We start from the raw sequence: 16,352 nt of genomic DNA, 5'->3' as shown, positions 1-16,352 counted from the left end.
GGCCTCCAATATAGTGCGGAGGCTGAGGGGCTGCTGTAGGCATTGGTGCCGACTTCAACCAGGCCTGAGTGCCCTTCTCCCCTCCCCCAGTCTGGCTCCTGCCGGCTTCTTTTCTCGCCTTCCATCCTCTCGTCCTCACCGACCATGTTCTACCACCACAGTCTTCTCTCTGGTTTGAAGCACACCCTGCTCATTCCTACCCCAGGGCCTTTGCATCCACTGTTCCTTCTGCTGAGTGTGCCCTGCGCCATGTCTGCAGAGCTGGCTCCTCATACTCAGGTCTCTGCTGCCGGGATCCTCCCTCCCACCACGCTCACCTAAAATAACTCCAGTCCCCAAGGCCCTCTAGCACTGCTCTGGTTTGGTTCCTTCAACAGGCTGAGATCTACTCAAATGATCTCATTACTACACAGCACTAGTCTGTCTGCCCCACTGGAATGACAGCACTCTGAGAACAGGGTCCATGTCCATCTTGCTCGCCACCCACCTCTAGCATCCAGCAAAGTCCCTGGTACTCAACGTCTTTACTAAAATCTGATGACTGAATGCGTGACTGGACAGTTTTCAACCTGTTGGAGGATCAAGTGCATCGTTAGAGAGCTGGGCTCCCGTCCTGGCCCCACTTTACTCTCCTGGCCTCAGTTTCCTTATCTATAATATGGCCCAGATGCATTTAGTGGGATCAGGCTCCTCCTAATGAGGCCCTCTTGGAGGCATCAACTGTGGCATTTTGCTTTAGTCTTGTCCCCATGGCCCCCAGCTAAAGGAGTTGGTCCACGTTCCTGTCACTAGACAAATAATAAATTTCTTCCCACTAAGATCTTAATTATTTTGGCATTTTGTCTGGTCTTTAAAAAAAATTTTTTTTTAACTTTCCTGTTTCCATTTGCCTCTGCACCAACTGGACACATCCAGCATCAGCCCTGGGCACACAGTAGGTACTCCCTGGTAATATTCCCCACGGTGTGGCTCCCACATGTTAATCAGATTCGAATGGACTGGGGAGCTTGGTTAGAAAGTCTTAACCTGGGGCGCGTGGGTGGCTCAGTGGGTTAAAGCCTCTGCCTTTAGCTCAGGTCATGATCCCAGGGTTCTGGGATCGAGCCCTGCATCAGACTCTCTGCTCAGCAGGGAACCTGCTTCCTCCTCTCTCTCTGCCTGCCTCTCCGCCTACTTGTGATCTCTGCCTGTCAAATAAATAAATAAAATCTTAAAAAAAAAAAAAAAAAAAGAAAGTCTTAACCTTCAGAGTGACTCGATTCATTAGGTCCAAGGTGATGTGACAGACTGAATACTGGGGCCCGAAGATATCCAGGTTCTAACCCTGGAAACCATGTATTGCAAAAGGGACTTGGCAGAAGCTGAGCGTCTTGAAATGAGAGATGTTTCTGGATGGCTGGGTCCTAGACACACTCACAAAGATCCTTATATGAGAGAGATCTGACTGCGGAAGCAGGCCATGTGCCCACGGAAGGGAGGGGCGATAATGCTGGCCTTGAGGATGGAGGAAGGGGCCACAAGCCAAAGAATGCAAAGAATGTTCTAGAAGCCGGAAAAGACAAGGAAACATTCTGTTCCAGAGCCTCCAGAAAAGAGCAGCCCCCTTGACTTGAGCCCAAAGAGAACCACTCTGGATGTCCGGCCTTCAGAACTACAGAATAATAAATGTGTGTCACAGTAAGCCACCAAGTGTGTGCCCATCACCACACCCCTAGGAAACTTGACACTGGGAGCACCCAGCATCTGCACCGGCAGGGCCTTCCTCCCTTTGCTGGCTCTGACGTAGGAGGTCTAGGAAGAGCGTACTTCGGGAAGCATCGCTCCAGGGCCGTTCCAAGCTGCTTTTCAAACCAGAGCATTTTTGTCAGTATCAGAGGGACTCTGCTCCAAGCACCTACTTCTACCTCCTGATTTCGCAGATGGGGACACTGAGGCCCAGGCAACTGCAGGAAGACAGAAGGAGGAGAGATGTTTCCTTTCAGCGCCATCGGCTTTCAAATTCCACTCGGAGTTTTATAAAATGAGCGATTGTGCCGACTGCCAATAGCTTTGCAACAATCTCATAATAACCCAATCGTGAAACGATTTAGCAATCCTGCTGCTAATTGTATTTGTGGATAGAGCAATTGGGTAACTAGTCAGTTATTACTCATTCCCCAAGAGCCATACACATCGCGTTACAGGGAAGCTAATCTTAGAAATACTTGTTAACTCCGATGATAATTACTAAGTAATTGGCGAGAACACGCCATTGTGAATTTAGCTGGAATATGCCAGGTAATTATCTGGTCTTATGTTCCCTGTAAAATAAATCCAGGGTCCAAAGATTGTTCTAGTTGGCTGGCTCTTGTCCAACCATGGGCCTCGGCCAGCCAATTACGCGGATGCAGGTGATTAATCAAATTACTCAAATATCGGGTTTCGAACTGAACATTTGGATAAGAGATCTGATGGTCGACAAGTGGGCGGTGCTGAATGGGAGAAGGGGGTACACAGAGCACCCCCTGAGATACATATATAATGACACAATAATAGGGAATAAATACCACTTCTTTGGGGCTCATCTGGCTTCTTCACATAAAATACCAAAACACTTCAGAGACCAATTACATGTCCCAAAGCTGCAGAGTCTTTATCAGGGTGCCAGGAAAAGGCTGCGCTATTTGTGAAATCTGCAGGCAGTTATGGTGCTTGGGGGTGGGGGTGGGGCAGAGTTTGCACATAATAGAAAGGGGCCACAAACGCAGCTGGCTTATAGGATGAGTGACACATTTCCATAATGACCACTCATTTCTCAAGGGGGGCTGCTGACCGAATCAGTCCACTTCCAATTAGCCCCTGGGAAAGAGGGGAGGGAGGCTTGGGGTACTGGGCTCTACCAATAACCCTAAGGAAGTCAGTGGGCGGGGGGTGGGGGGGGTGAGAGGTCCTTAGAAGGGCAAGGCAAAGGACAGGAGATGGTGGGTTTTGTGTTTCTAGTTTGGGGACGTCTAAAAGAGGGGTCAGAGGGCCAGAAGGTAAGGAGCTGACCAGAGAGGAATTTGGGGTGACGGGCTGGTGGGAGCACTAGGCAGAAGACCAGTGTGTGTGTATGTGTGGAGAAGATCACCTTCCCACCAGATGTGTGTACCCCAAATAAAGGGCAATGCATGAGGATGATACATTCTGGATAACAAAGAGAGGAGGAAAGACGCTGTGGCAGGTTGTACAAGTGGCCACAAATTGTCTCTCTCCCTGCATCTATGCCCCTGCAAACCCTCCCATGCAGAGGCAGACTCTGTTCCTCCAAGCCTTGAATCTGGCTTGACCACGTGACTCGGTTTGGCCAATGACCATCGGTCAATGTAACAAGGACAGAGGTGTGAAAGGCACTTGCCCATCAGCACTCGACCTCTTGCTGCCCTGGGAACCCTGAGACCACCCTGGGAATGAGCCCAGGCTAGGCTGTTGGGGAGTAAGAGACTGTGGGAAGGTACGCAAGAGTGACCAGCCCCCAGTCTGATCTGCCAGATGACCACAGATATGTCCAAGAACCCAGCTACGGGGCCTGGCTCAGTGCAGACCTATCCACAGGATAGAGGAAAACTCTGAAGGGTGGGGGGTAGTTTGTTACTCAGCACAAGCATACTGATACACTCACCTCGTGAGAACAGCTAAGCCCCCGAATATGATCTAAGCTGGGAATGTCAGGGCTCCTTCTGTACTGTTCAGGGTGGAGAACCACCATTTTTATCCTGGTTTAGGGAGGATTGAAAGGCCAGCTCTCGATCTCCAATCCTTCCAAAACACTTACCATGGGTTACATGGATTCAATCCATCATCTGCACAGTCAGGGCTGACAGACAATAACACACCTTCGTTGGGCCACTGAGATCTTATAAATGGGCTCAAGGATGCTTTGTGTCACAAGGGACCAGACCAAAGGCACACCAGCTCTTCCCTGAGCTCACAGCTCCTGCCAAGTCGAGAGACTTGTGCATTTGGGATCTCATTGCTTGAGCTGGGAATGGGAAGGAGAGAGCGGACTCTCGGCATCCCAGGCCGCGCCAGGAATGGCACTGCTGTGGTCAGTCCTAAAGTAACAGCAAAGCAACAGCCAGAGTTTAAAAACACACCAAAGGATTGTTTCACAATTTTCAACTTCCAACTGAAGTGATTTTATTTTTTCTCAACACCCCATGTCCCTGGGCGAGATTAGAAAGCAAGTTCAGGAAAGTTGCTATCACCAGACATTTTCTTAATGTCAGATTTTCTCACTACCCTTCCTGTGCAGCTAGAGATCAGGGATCCTGGATATTTAAAATAGCAATCCTGAAGACCTGCAAACGTAATATGCTGCTTTCATGAAAGAATAACAGTCATCACGATCTTAGCCCACAGTTGGCAAAACTAGGGGCTGGGGGCCAAATCTAGCACATTGCCTGCTTTTATAAATAAAGTTTTATTGGCACCCGGCCAATTTGATCCAAGTGAACAGAGTTGAGCAGTTGTTACAGAAACTCTGTGGCCGGGGCACCTGGGTGGCTCAGTGGGTTAAAGCCTCTGCCTTCGGCTCGGGTCATGATCCCAGGGTCCTGGGATTGAGCCCCACATCGGGCTCTCTGCTCAGCGGGGAGTCTGCTTCCCCCTACTCTCTCTGCCTGCTTGTGATCTCTCTCTGTCAAATAAATAGAAAATCTTAAAAAAAAAAAAAAAAAAAAAGAAACTCTGTGGCCCATGAAACCACATTCACTACTGGGCCCTTTACAGAAGAAGTGTGCCAACCCCTGATTGGATCCAATCAGTTCAATTTTCATATGGAGACTGTGAGTCTCAGCGCTATTGTTCCACAAATACTCGGAGCACAGGGAGCTCCGAACCAACTTTCCTAGTTTCCCACTCAGTGCTCTCCCCGTGGCACTGGTCTGCCCAAAGAGCTCTAGAATCAAAAGTATTTTCTAGAATCTCAAACCGTAAAAACCACACAATCGTGAACGGCAGAACTGGAGAAGCTCCCTTCGCGAGAACCACGCCTTAACCAGAAGCCCCCGCTTCTCAACCCTGCCAGAGGCAGGACTCTGGGACTGGGTTCGAGGGTGGGGGGCGCCGGGCAGGACTGACCTGGTGATGATGGCCAGGTGGGGCGGGCTCATACAGGCGCCCATGAAGAGTACCACATTCTCGTGCCGCGTCTGCCTGTAGGCCATCACCTCCCGCTTGAAGGCCTTTAACTGCTCCTCGTTATCCCTCTCGATGTCGATCAGCCGGATGGCCACCTCCCCGTGCCAGCGGCCGTGGTACACCTGCCCGAAGCGGCCCTTGCCGATGAGCTCGCCGATCTCCAGCTGCTCAAAAGGGATGTCCCACTCCTGCAGGAAGATGCTGGTCTGGCTGGCCTTGCGCGGGAAGCTCCGGGCTGAGAGCAGGGACAGGTTCATCTCCTCGAAGTCGTCCTCTGACTCCTCAGCCTCATCGTGGCCTTCTTCATTCTGGGGTCAGAAAAGGGAGAGTGGTCAGAGCGGCACCTGCCACTGCTCCGCCTTCCTACGAGTTTTCCCTGGGTCCGGACACATCCCTACGTGCATTTTTTGGGGGTGGGGGACATGTATCTATTCGCCCCAGGTTGCTCCTGTCTAGAATCATAGAAGAAAGAGCTGAAAGGGAGATCGTGATAGTCCAATGCTCTCTTGCCAAGGGGGAAACTGAGGCTCCTTCCCCCTTGCCAAGGGGGAAACTGAGGAGAAATGATGGGGGACCACCCATGCTGGTTTGCTGGGGGCTGCTGGTTTAGGCAATGGAAGCCTCCTGGGGGAGAGGGTGCCTGACTGGCTCAGTCGGTAGAGCATAGGACCCTTGGTCTCAGGGTTGTAAGTTTGAGCCCCACATTGGGTGTAAAAATGACTTAAAAATGAAAATACCCGGGACGCCTGGGTGGCTCAGTTGGTTAAGCAGCTGCCTTCAGCTCAGGTCATGATCCCAGCGTCCTGGGATCGAGTCCCACATGGGGCTCCTTGCTCCGCAGGGAGCCTGCTTTTCCCTCTGAGCCTGCTTCTCCCTCTGACTCTGCCTGCCACTCTGTCTGCCTATGCTCACTTTCGCTCGCGCTCTCTGACAAATAAATAAAATCTTAAAAAAAAAAAAACTTAAAAAAATAAATAAATAAAATCTTTAAAAAAAAAAAATGAAAATACCCTTGGGAATCCCTTCAGGCCCAGCAAACGGGGGTGCTTGGTCACCCCGGGAGGTTGCTTGACATCACATGGCCAGGCAGAGCTGGGGCTGAAGAACAGGTGTCTCGATTCCTAATCTCCAATGCCCTCCTATTCCGTCATGATATTTCGACCTGCCTGCTCATGTGTGTGTCAGACAGACAACAGGCTGAACTGTGGATGCATCAGGGGTCTGTCTGCACAGAACACCTCAGCAGGGAGTGCCTTTTGCTTCCCCCAGGGGATTTGGAACTGATGAGTCTGAAAAGGGAGAGGTCAGAGCTCCTCTACACAGGGCAGACCCCTGGGCTTCCTCAGCCGCTGTGAGGACAGGGCATAGAAGGGAGGCTCTTAGGAGGGCTTACTTAAATTGGACAAAATGAGCTGGAATCTGGTCTCTGTGTGACTTTGAGTGAACTGCTTGACTTCTCTGAGACTTCCTTCTCTCATCATAAAGTAAAGCTAATAAAACCTGGCCTCCACCCCCGAGATGTTGTGAGGTTTTCAAGGGATGAGAGCCCTTGGACATGCCTGACCATTTGCATCCAACAGCCACTGGCTTCCAGAGAAAATGCAGATTCCTGGGCCCTACTCAGAGCTACAGAATCAGAGAAGAGAAGGCCGGGGCCAGAATGCTGCATTTTTGTCCCCGCAGGAATGCTTAGGTGTGACCATCGAATCATTAGACACTGAAGGTCTGGGGACCTGACTTCCCAGCGTGGTGCCGGGACTGTCCTGGCCCTTGGGTTCTTTTACCTGAGTGAGGAAGCAGCAGGAGCCCCAGCCGGTGGGGATTCCCAGAGGCTTGGGGCCTGACGAGGCAGCCTGAGGTCCTCCTGCCCCCAAACCTGAGCAAGCTGCCCCTTGTGGCACACTTGGGAGAAATTACACACTTTCCATTGGTTGGCTTCGCCCAGGTTCATTTTTCAACTAGCCCAGTAATTGCAGAAAGGACATAATTTTCTCTGGGCTCTGCTCCGTTCGCTTTAGACACAGCGACAGTGCTGCATAGTCCATGGTTCTAACTCAGGACACTTCATTCGTTCCTCCAGTAGTTTCGGCAAATGGAAAAAAGCCCCAGAACATTCTCGAAAGCTCGTGCCAAGCTCCTTGTCCCTGGGGACCCTGCCTCCCCTGGTGTATTCTTTGGAAGGCAGTGGGGCACAACCTCCTCATATTCACCTGGCCCTAAGCTGACTTTTCAACTAAGAATGCAAATCTCTTGGCAACTTCTGCAAGACTAGCTTTTCCATGATGCACACCATATAATAGCCCATTAGTCTCAGTGCCGGGAGGGGCCCCCCGCCACTTGTCCGGAGTTAGAACATCCATCAAACAGGGTCCCCGGGCCCCGACCCACCCCAAGCCCTCTGCGTCATCCATCGACCCTGCCAAGGGCTGGGCAGCCCCAGGGAAAAGGTGCTTCTCGCTCTCCGAATCTCACCTCTGAAGTTGGCTCCACTTCAATTTGAAGTAATGGATTTCCTTCCAAGCTTTAAAGAAAGGAAAAGAAATGTGACCCTCAGGTGAAAAGGAGGTCGGTGTCTTGTTTATCCATGTATGAAGTCTTAGAGTGAGAAGCCCTCCCCATCAAGGCTTAATCTCAACATTCACTTCAACACTTGGGTCCAAAATGATCCATAACCTCGCCATGAAAAAGCAATGACAAGGACACTGTCTTAAATAGATTTTCAGGACTGCTCAGGGCCTCATTTTTCTTTATGGCTTCGGTTTCCACTGATCTGGAAGCTTCCTTATACACTGGCCGAAATGCCACGGGTGGAAGAGTTCTCAGAGCCCCGGGTGTTTGCTAGGAAAGGATTAACGAGATTGCTCGAGTTCACTTGGGTTGGGAATCTTACGGGAGAACCTTAGGGTTTGGGATTACAGGCACTGCCCGCTTTCCGCAAGCTGGCCTCACGCCACTTCTCTTTTATGAAAGGCTGACGCTGATATCTACCAAAAGAAATTCAAAGAGGGTTTTTGCTTTCATGGAAAAGGGTAAAAAGTGAACATCGCATACAGCTTGGTTTTGCACTGAGCCATTACAGGGCGTTGTGCACCCGAGCAGTGTGAGGGCTGCCTCCAAGCTCCTTCCCCGGGACGTACCCTGGGCATCTCAGCATCTGGCCACCAGAGATGTGACCTGTGTCTACGAGCATCTGGGCTTCATCTCCGTGTACTTTGCGAATCCCTTAGCAAGATGTGTCCTAAAGTATCAAAAAGCCTAAGAGAAGTAATTTTGGGGGTTGGGGGACACCCCCAATTTTTCCATAGAGATGAATGATAATTGCTTCTTTGCGTGACACTCTTTTGGCTCATGAAAGGTTTCCCAGGCACGCTCTACTTTCGGATAGCGGGGAAAACCTGCGCGTGCCAGGACAGGGGCGAGGCCGTCCAAGGGATATGGAGTTGGAACTGGAACCGGCTCCTGACTTTGAGAAATATTTCATTACTACCAAAGGGAACGAAAGCAAGCATGGAGACATTGTGCAGAAAGGCTAAGCGTGACAAGGGCCCAGAGTTAGGTATGAATCGAGTAAATGGAGTACGGTGGAAATGCCCTGGAGAGATTACTGGACGTCTGTTGAAAATCCTCAGTGTTTGAGTTAGCTGGATGTTGCCAATTACATAGAATCAGGATGCGTGGAATGGGAACGAGAGAAACCGTATTGGACTGGAAGACACAGGTGTGTGTGTGTGTGTGTGCACATGTGCACATGCGTGTGTGCACACACGTATGAGTCCACACGCGAGGGTGATGCAGTTATGAGGTCCTGTGCTGCAGCTGGGCTAAGCTTGGGCTCCTGGTGCGGGGGGGTGCTGGGGGCCACAGGGTGCTTGCGTGTGTGCGTGTGAAGTACGTGTCGGGTATCACGTGGTTGCGATGGGATGTGCTCTGTGTAGGGGTGGTTCCGGGCGCACGGGAGTGGTGGTGCCTCCTGGGGATGTCGTGGGCACATTGTATGTTGACAACGTAGCTGGGTATGTACTGGGGTGTGAAGGCTTTGTTGGAGCACATGGTATGTGATGGGCACGGGAGGTGTTTCTGGGGATGTTTTCAGAGGAGAGGGTGTGTGTGTGCGTGTGTGTGCGTGTGTGCGCGTGTGTGCGTGTTCTGGGATGTGTTTTCAGAGGAGAGGGTGTGTGTGCACGTGTGTGTGTGCATGTGCGTGTGTACATGTGCGTGTGTGCATGTGTGTGGGTGTGTAGGGCTGCAGAGAGACAGTGACTGGGCTGCTGAAGGCCCAGAAAAGCTGAAACCAGGGGCACTTGCCCTTAGCAAGATGTGTCCTAAAGTATCAAAAAGCCTAAGAGAAGTAATTTTGGGGGTTGGGGGACACCCCCAATTTTTCCATAGAGATGAATGATAATTGTGAATAAAATCACAATGAACACCTTGCCCCCTTTCTATTTCCCCTGGGGACGCTTAGCAGATCCCCCTACCCACCCCTCATTTGAGGGGCCACTGCTCTCCTGACCCTGAGACCCCTCTGACCCAAGACCCTCCTGACCCAAGAAGTTGCTGACCCTGCAGACAGAGCCAGTCCACTTGCTGGAGGAGCTCCAGGTTAGAGGGAGCCTGAGGGGCTGGAAGAATGAAAAGAAGGGGAAAGAAGGGAGGGTCACAAAGTGCTGTTTGCTTTCCTGTTAATGAGTTATTTGCAGTCCCGGGAAGGCCGAATGAAAGCACCTGGTGACAGCTGAAATGCCCCGAACTTAACTACTTGAGGAGATCTGGGTGGAACAATGCGCTGGATTCCCTCTCACACCCGACAACAAAGCAGGCAGCGCTTCTCTGCTGGCATCCAGGCGTGATTACGGCAGCCCGGCAATTAAATTATTTCCTTCCGTGAAGAGTTAGTGCCCATCGCTCCATGCCCGTTAAAGCAGATCACAGGCAGCTACTGAATTTCGCGGGCACTCCCTGCCTGCCAGTTAATAACCTGGGGTTCGTCTTGCACGAATTGTGGAACTCATGTATGCGCAGCAGAGAAATGATCCGGAGCTGGGTGTCAGCACAATATTCCCAGCAAATTGCCACTCCTTCGATTTCACAGATGTGCTACTTGGGTCTTTAACAAAGTCCGTAACCCAGGTCAGAAAGGATAGAGTAGTTAGGGGAGCAGAAGAACAACCAAGGAAGAAAAAAATGTCAAATCGAACCACCAAGGAGCCAGTCAAATCGAAATCAGGTCCCCTAGCATACCCTCCACTTCAGCCACAACCAAAGAAGTGAAGTCAAGGGAGGTGGTTTGGGCTGTTGGGCTACACCAACAACAGACCACCTGGAAAGAGTCTGTGTCCCAAGGACGCCTGGAGATGCCACATGCAAAGGCGTTCATTGCAGTGTTGTTTACGACAGTGATTTATGCGCAGTGATTTATGCGAAGATCGGAGATGGGGCAAGAGCGAAACAATGAAGGACATTTTCCACATCAATAATGATATTTTACAGCCCTTAAAAACAATGCCTATAAAGAGTCTAGAAAAATACGGAAAATGCGATGCTATAGCTTTACGGGATGACAAAGCCGGCTGGAAATGGCAGAGACCATGAATCACGAGTATGTAAAATATGAATAGAAAGAACACACGTCAAAGTTCTAAGAGTGCTATGATTATGAGGGATGATTTTTCTTTTCTTTTTTTATAGACAAGTCCATGTTTTCCAAAATTAGCTTAGATTATTCTGATAACGGTATAAAACCAGAGGTCAGCAAACTTGGTCCATAAAGGGCCAGATGGTAAATATTTTGGACTTTGCAGACCCTACAGCCTCAGTAGCCATGAAAGCCATATAGACAGTATGTCATAAACAAATGGGCGTGGCTGTGTACCAATACATCTGTATTTATAAAAACAGGCGGCAAATTGGATTTGTCCCATAGACTGTAGTTTGCTGATCCCTAATCTAACCCCGAGTTGTGCTTTTTTATGCTTGCACAATTTGTGTAAGACGAACCCCAATTATACTTTTTAGAGGTGGGCAACAATGATATACAACAACTGTCCTTTCGTTAGCTCTAGCTATTTCCGAAAGTTATCTTTCTGATCACAGAAGTGCCTGGGGATCCTAAGGAAATGGTCCAGCCCCTGGAAATCACCCTTGACAAGCAGGGCCAGGACACGAAGCAGAGCGGGCTCGTCCGCTGGGTCCAGGCCGAGAGAAGCTGTCACACTCTCCCTCTCTTTACCTGAGTCATTCCCTATGTCTCTCTCTCCCGCAGTCTCCCACTCCGTCAATTCCAGGAAGAGGAAGCAAGAAGACAGAGACCCTGAGCAGACTGAAGACCCAGCACCGGAGAAGGAGGTCTCTCTTCTACTTACATTGGATTCGAGGTCACTGGATGCAGGATGACCTGGGGCGCCCGGGTCGGCGTCTCCGGCACCACATCTGAGAAGCCAACAGGAGACAGTCAGAAACCCAGCACGGAATCCACAACCTCCCCCAAGGACCTGATTCCTGGAAGATGGGGCAGCTAGTAACTTCTCACCGGACTGTGGACCCCTGGGGCTGGCCAATCCCTTCTTTCCCTTCCTCGATCACTTGAACTTGTCCCGCTCACACGCACCAGGATTCCAAGATGGCACCCTGGACAAAAGGTCCCACTGACGACATGAGAGCCCCGAGCTTCTGACCGGAAGCCCCTAGCTGGTCAACTCCAAACCACCCCCCCACCACTCCTGAGTTCCATGTGGTGAGGCCACACGGTTTCGCATCTCCTGGTGCCCAACACAGCCCCTCCGAGCACCTCTCTATTACCACGTGGCTCTGGACCCCTCCTCACCCTGGCCTGTCCTTCTACTGCAAGCCACTTCTCAGGCTGTTCTCTTGTGCCTCAGGTTCTCCTTGGTACCACGGTGCCCTTGGGACCACCTAGCCTCTCCTCTCCCACTTCCATGGCTCGCCATGATCCTGGGGGCTGGTGTTTCCACTCCTGCCCTCTTTGAGCTCGACCCTCCCCCAACAACTCTTGCCTTCATCCATTCCAGCAACGCATGCCCCTCTGAGGGCCTTCTTGGGGGGGGCCTGTGAGCCCTTGGACTCACCTGGGAAGATGAACTGCTGCTTGTATTTGTAGTAGTGGGACGCTTGCAAAGGAAGGAAAATACCAAAGTCAGTGCTGTCCCTGGGCTGTGCCTTCAAATTACAAATCGGGCTCCCACAGCCACGGTGTGGGTTCTCTGCCCATCCTTGAGTGTTACCAGATTCCTGCAGACACCCTAAATTACAAGGGACTGAGGGCATGTATAGAAGAACCCGAGCGCTATACATCCAAACCAACCTCCCCCTGCAGCTCCCTAAAAACAGAGCGTCTCACCTCAGAGAATCACCAGGGCACAAACCCATTTTTGTTAACCACATAGGGTCACACATACACAAAGTCTTTGTCAAGCCATAATATAAAATATCAATTTTTTCCCTTAGCCAGAGTGATTAGAGAGGCTTTAAAAAAATACTTTACGATACAACGAGCTACGTCTCACACCTGTTAGGATGTCTACTCTCCAAAAGATAAGAGAGAGGTGCTGGCGAGGGTATGGAGAGAGGGAAGAGTGTGGGGCACTGTTGGTGGGAATGCAAACTGGTGCAGCCATTGTGGAGAATGGTCTGGAAGGTCCTCAAACAATTAAAAATAGAACTACTGCAGGATCCAGCAAGCCCATGTCTCAGAATATGTCCGAAGGAAATAAAATCTCTATTCTGGAGAGATATCTGCCCTCCCATGTTCATTGTGGGGTTATTTATAGGATCTAAGACATGGGAGCAACCCAGATGTCCCCTGATGGATGAATGGATAAAGCAAATAGTGTGTGTGTACACACACACACACACGTGTGTCACACCCCCTGTATATTTACATATGTACACACAATGGAGTACTATTCAGCCATAAAAAAGAAGGAAATCCCGCCATTTGCAATCACATGGATGGACCTCGAGGGCACTGTGCTAAGTAAAATAAGTCAGACAGAGAAAGATAAATACTGTATTATTACTACTTAATATGTAGAATTTGACAAAATCATATTTATAGAAACAGAACCAGCTGGGTTAGGGGATTGGCTGAAGGTGGTCAAAAGGGTACAAACTTCAAGGAATAAGACAAGTAAGTCCTGGGGATATAACGTGTATCACAGGGACTATAGTTGACAATACTGCTTCATATATTTGGAAGTGGCTGAGAGCATAGATCTTGCAAGTTCTCAACACGAAGAGAAAAATTTGTAGTTGTGTGTTGGAGATGGAGGGTAAAAAGACTGGTGACCATTTTGCAACCTCCTACATGTATCAAATCATTATGCTGTGCGCCTTCAACTTATACAATGTTATATGTCAAGTATATTTCAATAAAATTGGAAAAGTATGCATTTCCCGTGTTTTCCAAATTTTCTGCATTGAGCATTGTGTGAGCATTCCTGCTGCTGTGGTAACAAATTAGCACACGCTTGGTGGCTTAAAACAACATGTTTACCTTCTTATAATTCTCAAGGTATGAGAAGTGTGGAATGAGTCCTAAGGGGCTAAAATCAATGTGTTGGCAGGGCTGGTTCTTTCTGGAAGCTCCAGAGGAAAATCAGTCCCTTGCCTTTTCCAGCTGTTAGAGCCCGCATTTCTTGGCCCAGAAGCCATCACTTCAGTCTCTGCTCTGGTCCTGACATCACTTCCTACCGACTCTGACCTTCTCATCTCCCTCTTATACGTCCCCCTGTGGTTCCATCTGGATAATCCCACCTTAATTTAACTCAACTCAGGATCCTTAACTTCATCACATCTGCAAAGACAAGTCACATAAAAGTATCACAGTCACAGATTCTGGGATTAGAGCATAGCCATCTTTGGGGTACCATTATTCTGCCCACCATGAGCACGAGTTGATCTCTATATTTAGGGATAAAAGAACTTTCCTCAACTTTGCTGCTGACTCACCTACAATTCATTTCACTTCCGGTTCATTCACCAGAGACCAGCTGTTCCGGATATCCCCAGGATTTCTGATGTTACCAGTTACTCCAGTGGGATGGACGGAGAGGCTAGAGCAGGAGGGGCAAGGGTGTCACGGGCATTGGGGAGGTCACACAGAGTTTCAGCTCCCCAGGCAGAGGAAGTGAGCAGGAATGGGGTCAGACAGCAGTCTGAACGGGTGATTACGCTTCCAGAAATAATTTCATTACGTCCGGGACAACATATGACGTGCACGTTGACTCACCAGGAACTCGCGGAGTGGATCAGAGGCTGGGGCAGGGGGTTTGCCAACCATGGCCCATGTCTGGACCATCACCTGTTTTTGTTCATAAAGTTCTACTGGAACACAGTCTCGCATTCATTCATTTATATGCTGTCTCTCGCTGTTGTCACGCTACAATGTCATAGTTGAATATTTGCAACAGTGTGGCCCATAAAGTCTAAAATATTCCTGTTGGGCTCATTATAGAAAAAAGTTGGCTGACTTCAAGTTCAAAGCAAAGATGAGCTGGACAGCAAGACTAGGAGGCTGATCCTAAAGGGTCGAATCCTGGCTCTTCCTTTGGCTGTTCGTAAAAGCTTGAGCAACTCTCTCCTGAGCCTCAGTTTCCATGTGTGTAAAATGGGGATAATAACAGTCTTTCCCTCCCAGGGCTGAGATCATCGCTACATGAGATCAGAGTGCACAGCAGTGCTGAGTAAGCATCAGCTGCAGGGGTTAAGCCAATATCTTTCTAAGCTCTCTTAATAAACAGACAAGAATGATTTATAATTAAGAGAAAATCTGTTTCAGAGAGCAAAGTCATTAGCTGCCCCTGAGGTTGGAACTGATTTATAAACTCCCCCAGGACAGAGAGCAAGTGTTGGCATCTCAGGATCCCAAAGGCCCTTGCACCAATGGGCGCACGACTCATGTTTGTGGAATTAATCAACTCTCTTCTAGCACAGCGATCCCCAAATATCACAGATAGTTGGAATCCAAACGGATGCATTTTCTAATTCTGGAACATGAGGTGCCCGGGGAAGGGAAGCAACTCATTCGAAGTCACACAGCAGAGCTTTAAAAGAGAACCAACCTCCGTGATTTCAAGGACCTTCTTCTGTTAGATAGCTTGGTTGGTTTTTGTTTTGTTTTGTTTGTTTTGTTTTCCTTTTCGTTGCACCCTGTCAACAAGGGGCTAAAATTAAAAAGGAAAAACTACCCGGAGTTCTCAAGAGGCTTAGCTGATCTCTTCTCTCCTCAACTGGGAGGGGGAGTCAGTGTCTGCAGAAAAGGCTAGCTGGCAGTTCCATTCGTTCACAGAGCAGCAGCTGGGGGAGGGAGAGGAGACGCTGCTCTGAAAAGGGACAGGTGTCAGGCAGAGGGACGCCGGCAAATGCCTCCAAGTGCATCGCCAGCCCCGTCCTCGCCCCTCTGTGTGCCGGAGAACAGCTTGTTCCTGATGACCGAAAAGGAGACAGTGGCCAGAGAGGACTCAAGGCGTGGCCATGGGTCCTTTCCTTGCCGACAACAGGCACCAGACAGGAGCGATTCCAACGGGAAGCTGATGAACCCAAGTGGTCTGTTCAGGAAAGCTGAGCGACTCCCAGTCTCTGGAATGGAAGAGGACTCGGGGGAACTGGGACGCTTCAGGCGGCCTGAAGCCAGAGACGTAAGCAGACCACTTTGAAGTCGCCTCTACTCTGAAGCCCTCCTGCCTACCCTCCTTCCCTAAGGCCTCCCCCAAAAGCAGCCTGAATGGTTTTCGAGAAGGATCTACAAGGAAGAAGGCAGGATAAGTCATCTCCTGCCTACACCTTTTAAATAAAATTCAGATTTAAATAAAACCCAGATTCCTGCCAAGCCTTGGAAGGCCCGGCCAGACCTCTTCCCTGCAGCCCTGAGGCTTATCTGGTGCCATTTTCCCTTTACTCATGGCACTCAGTCACTGGGACATGTTTTCAGCTCTTTCCTGGGGCAGGGCCTTTGCACATGCACCCTCCCTCTACCCCGTCAACTCTCCCCCATCTTCGGAACTCAGCCCCCTCTGACTCTTCAACCTAAATTTGTCCTCCTCCAGGCTGGGAATAGGCAAGCAGGTGGATTCTCTCCTAGCTCCCCCAGGAGAAACCAGCCCTGTGGACACCTTGATGTTTAGCCCTGTGAAAGCGACTTTGGACTGGTGACCTTCATCACTATAAAATAATATGTT

At 49.9% G+C, this 16,352-nt stretch overlaps 1 protein-coding gene across 4 annotated transcripts in view; it reads right to left on the bottom strand.

Moving 5' to 3' along the window:
- KSR2 (kinase suppressor of ras 2) overlaps nucleotides 1–16,352 on the bottom strand; it is a gene marked incomplete at its 3' end in the record, with an annotated part of 402,908 nt that overhangs the window by 58,988 nt on the left and 327,568 nt on the right. For all 4 annotated transcript variants that reach the window (XM_082699771.1, XM_082699770.1, XM_082699772.1 and 1 more), the window contains 4 exons: nucleotides 12,243–12,284; nucleotides 11,520–11,586; nucleotides 7,633–7,681; nucleotides 5,101–5,468 (listed from right to left, as the gene is read on the bottom strand). In XM_082699771.1, coding sequence (XP_082555897.1) covers nucleotides 5,101–5,468; nucleotides 7,633–7,681; nucleotides 11,520–11,586; nucleotides 12,243–12,284 — 526 coding nt within the window. The remainder of the gene's footprint in view (nucleotides 1–5,100; nucleotides 5,469–7,632; nucleotides 7,682–11,519; nucleotides 11,587–12,242; nucleotides 12,285–16,352) is intronic.

The sequence above is a fragment of the Mustela nivalis genome (genome assembly GCF_964662115.1).
Source record: "Mustela nivalis genome assembly, chromosome: 14".
NCBI classification, from domain to species: Eukaryota; Metazoa; Chordata; class Mammalia; order Carnivora; family Mustelidae; genus Mustela; species Mustela nivalis.
This window is presented reverse-complemented; position numbering and strand designations above follow the sequence as displayed.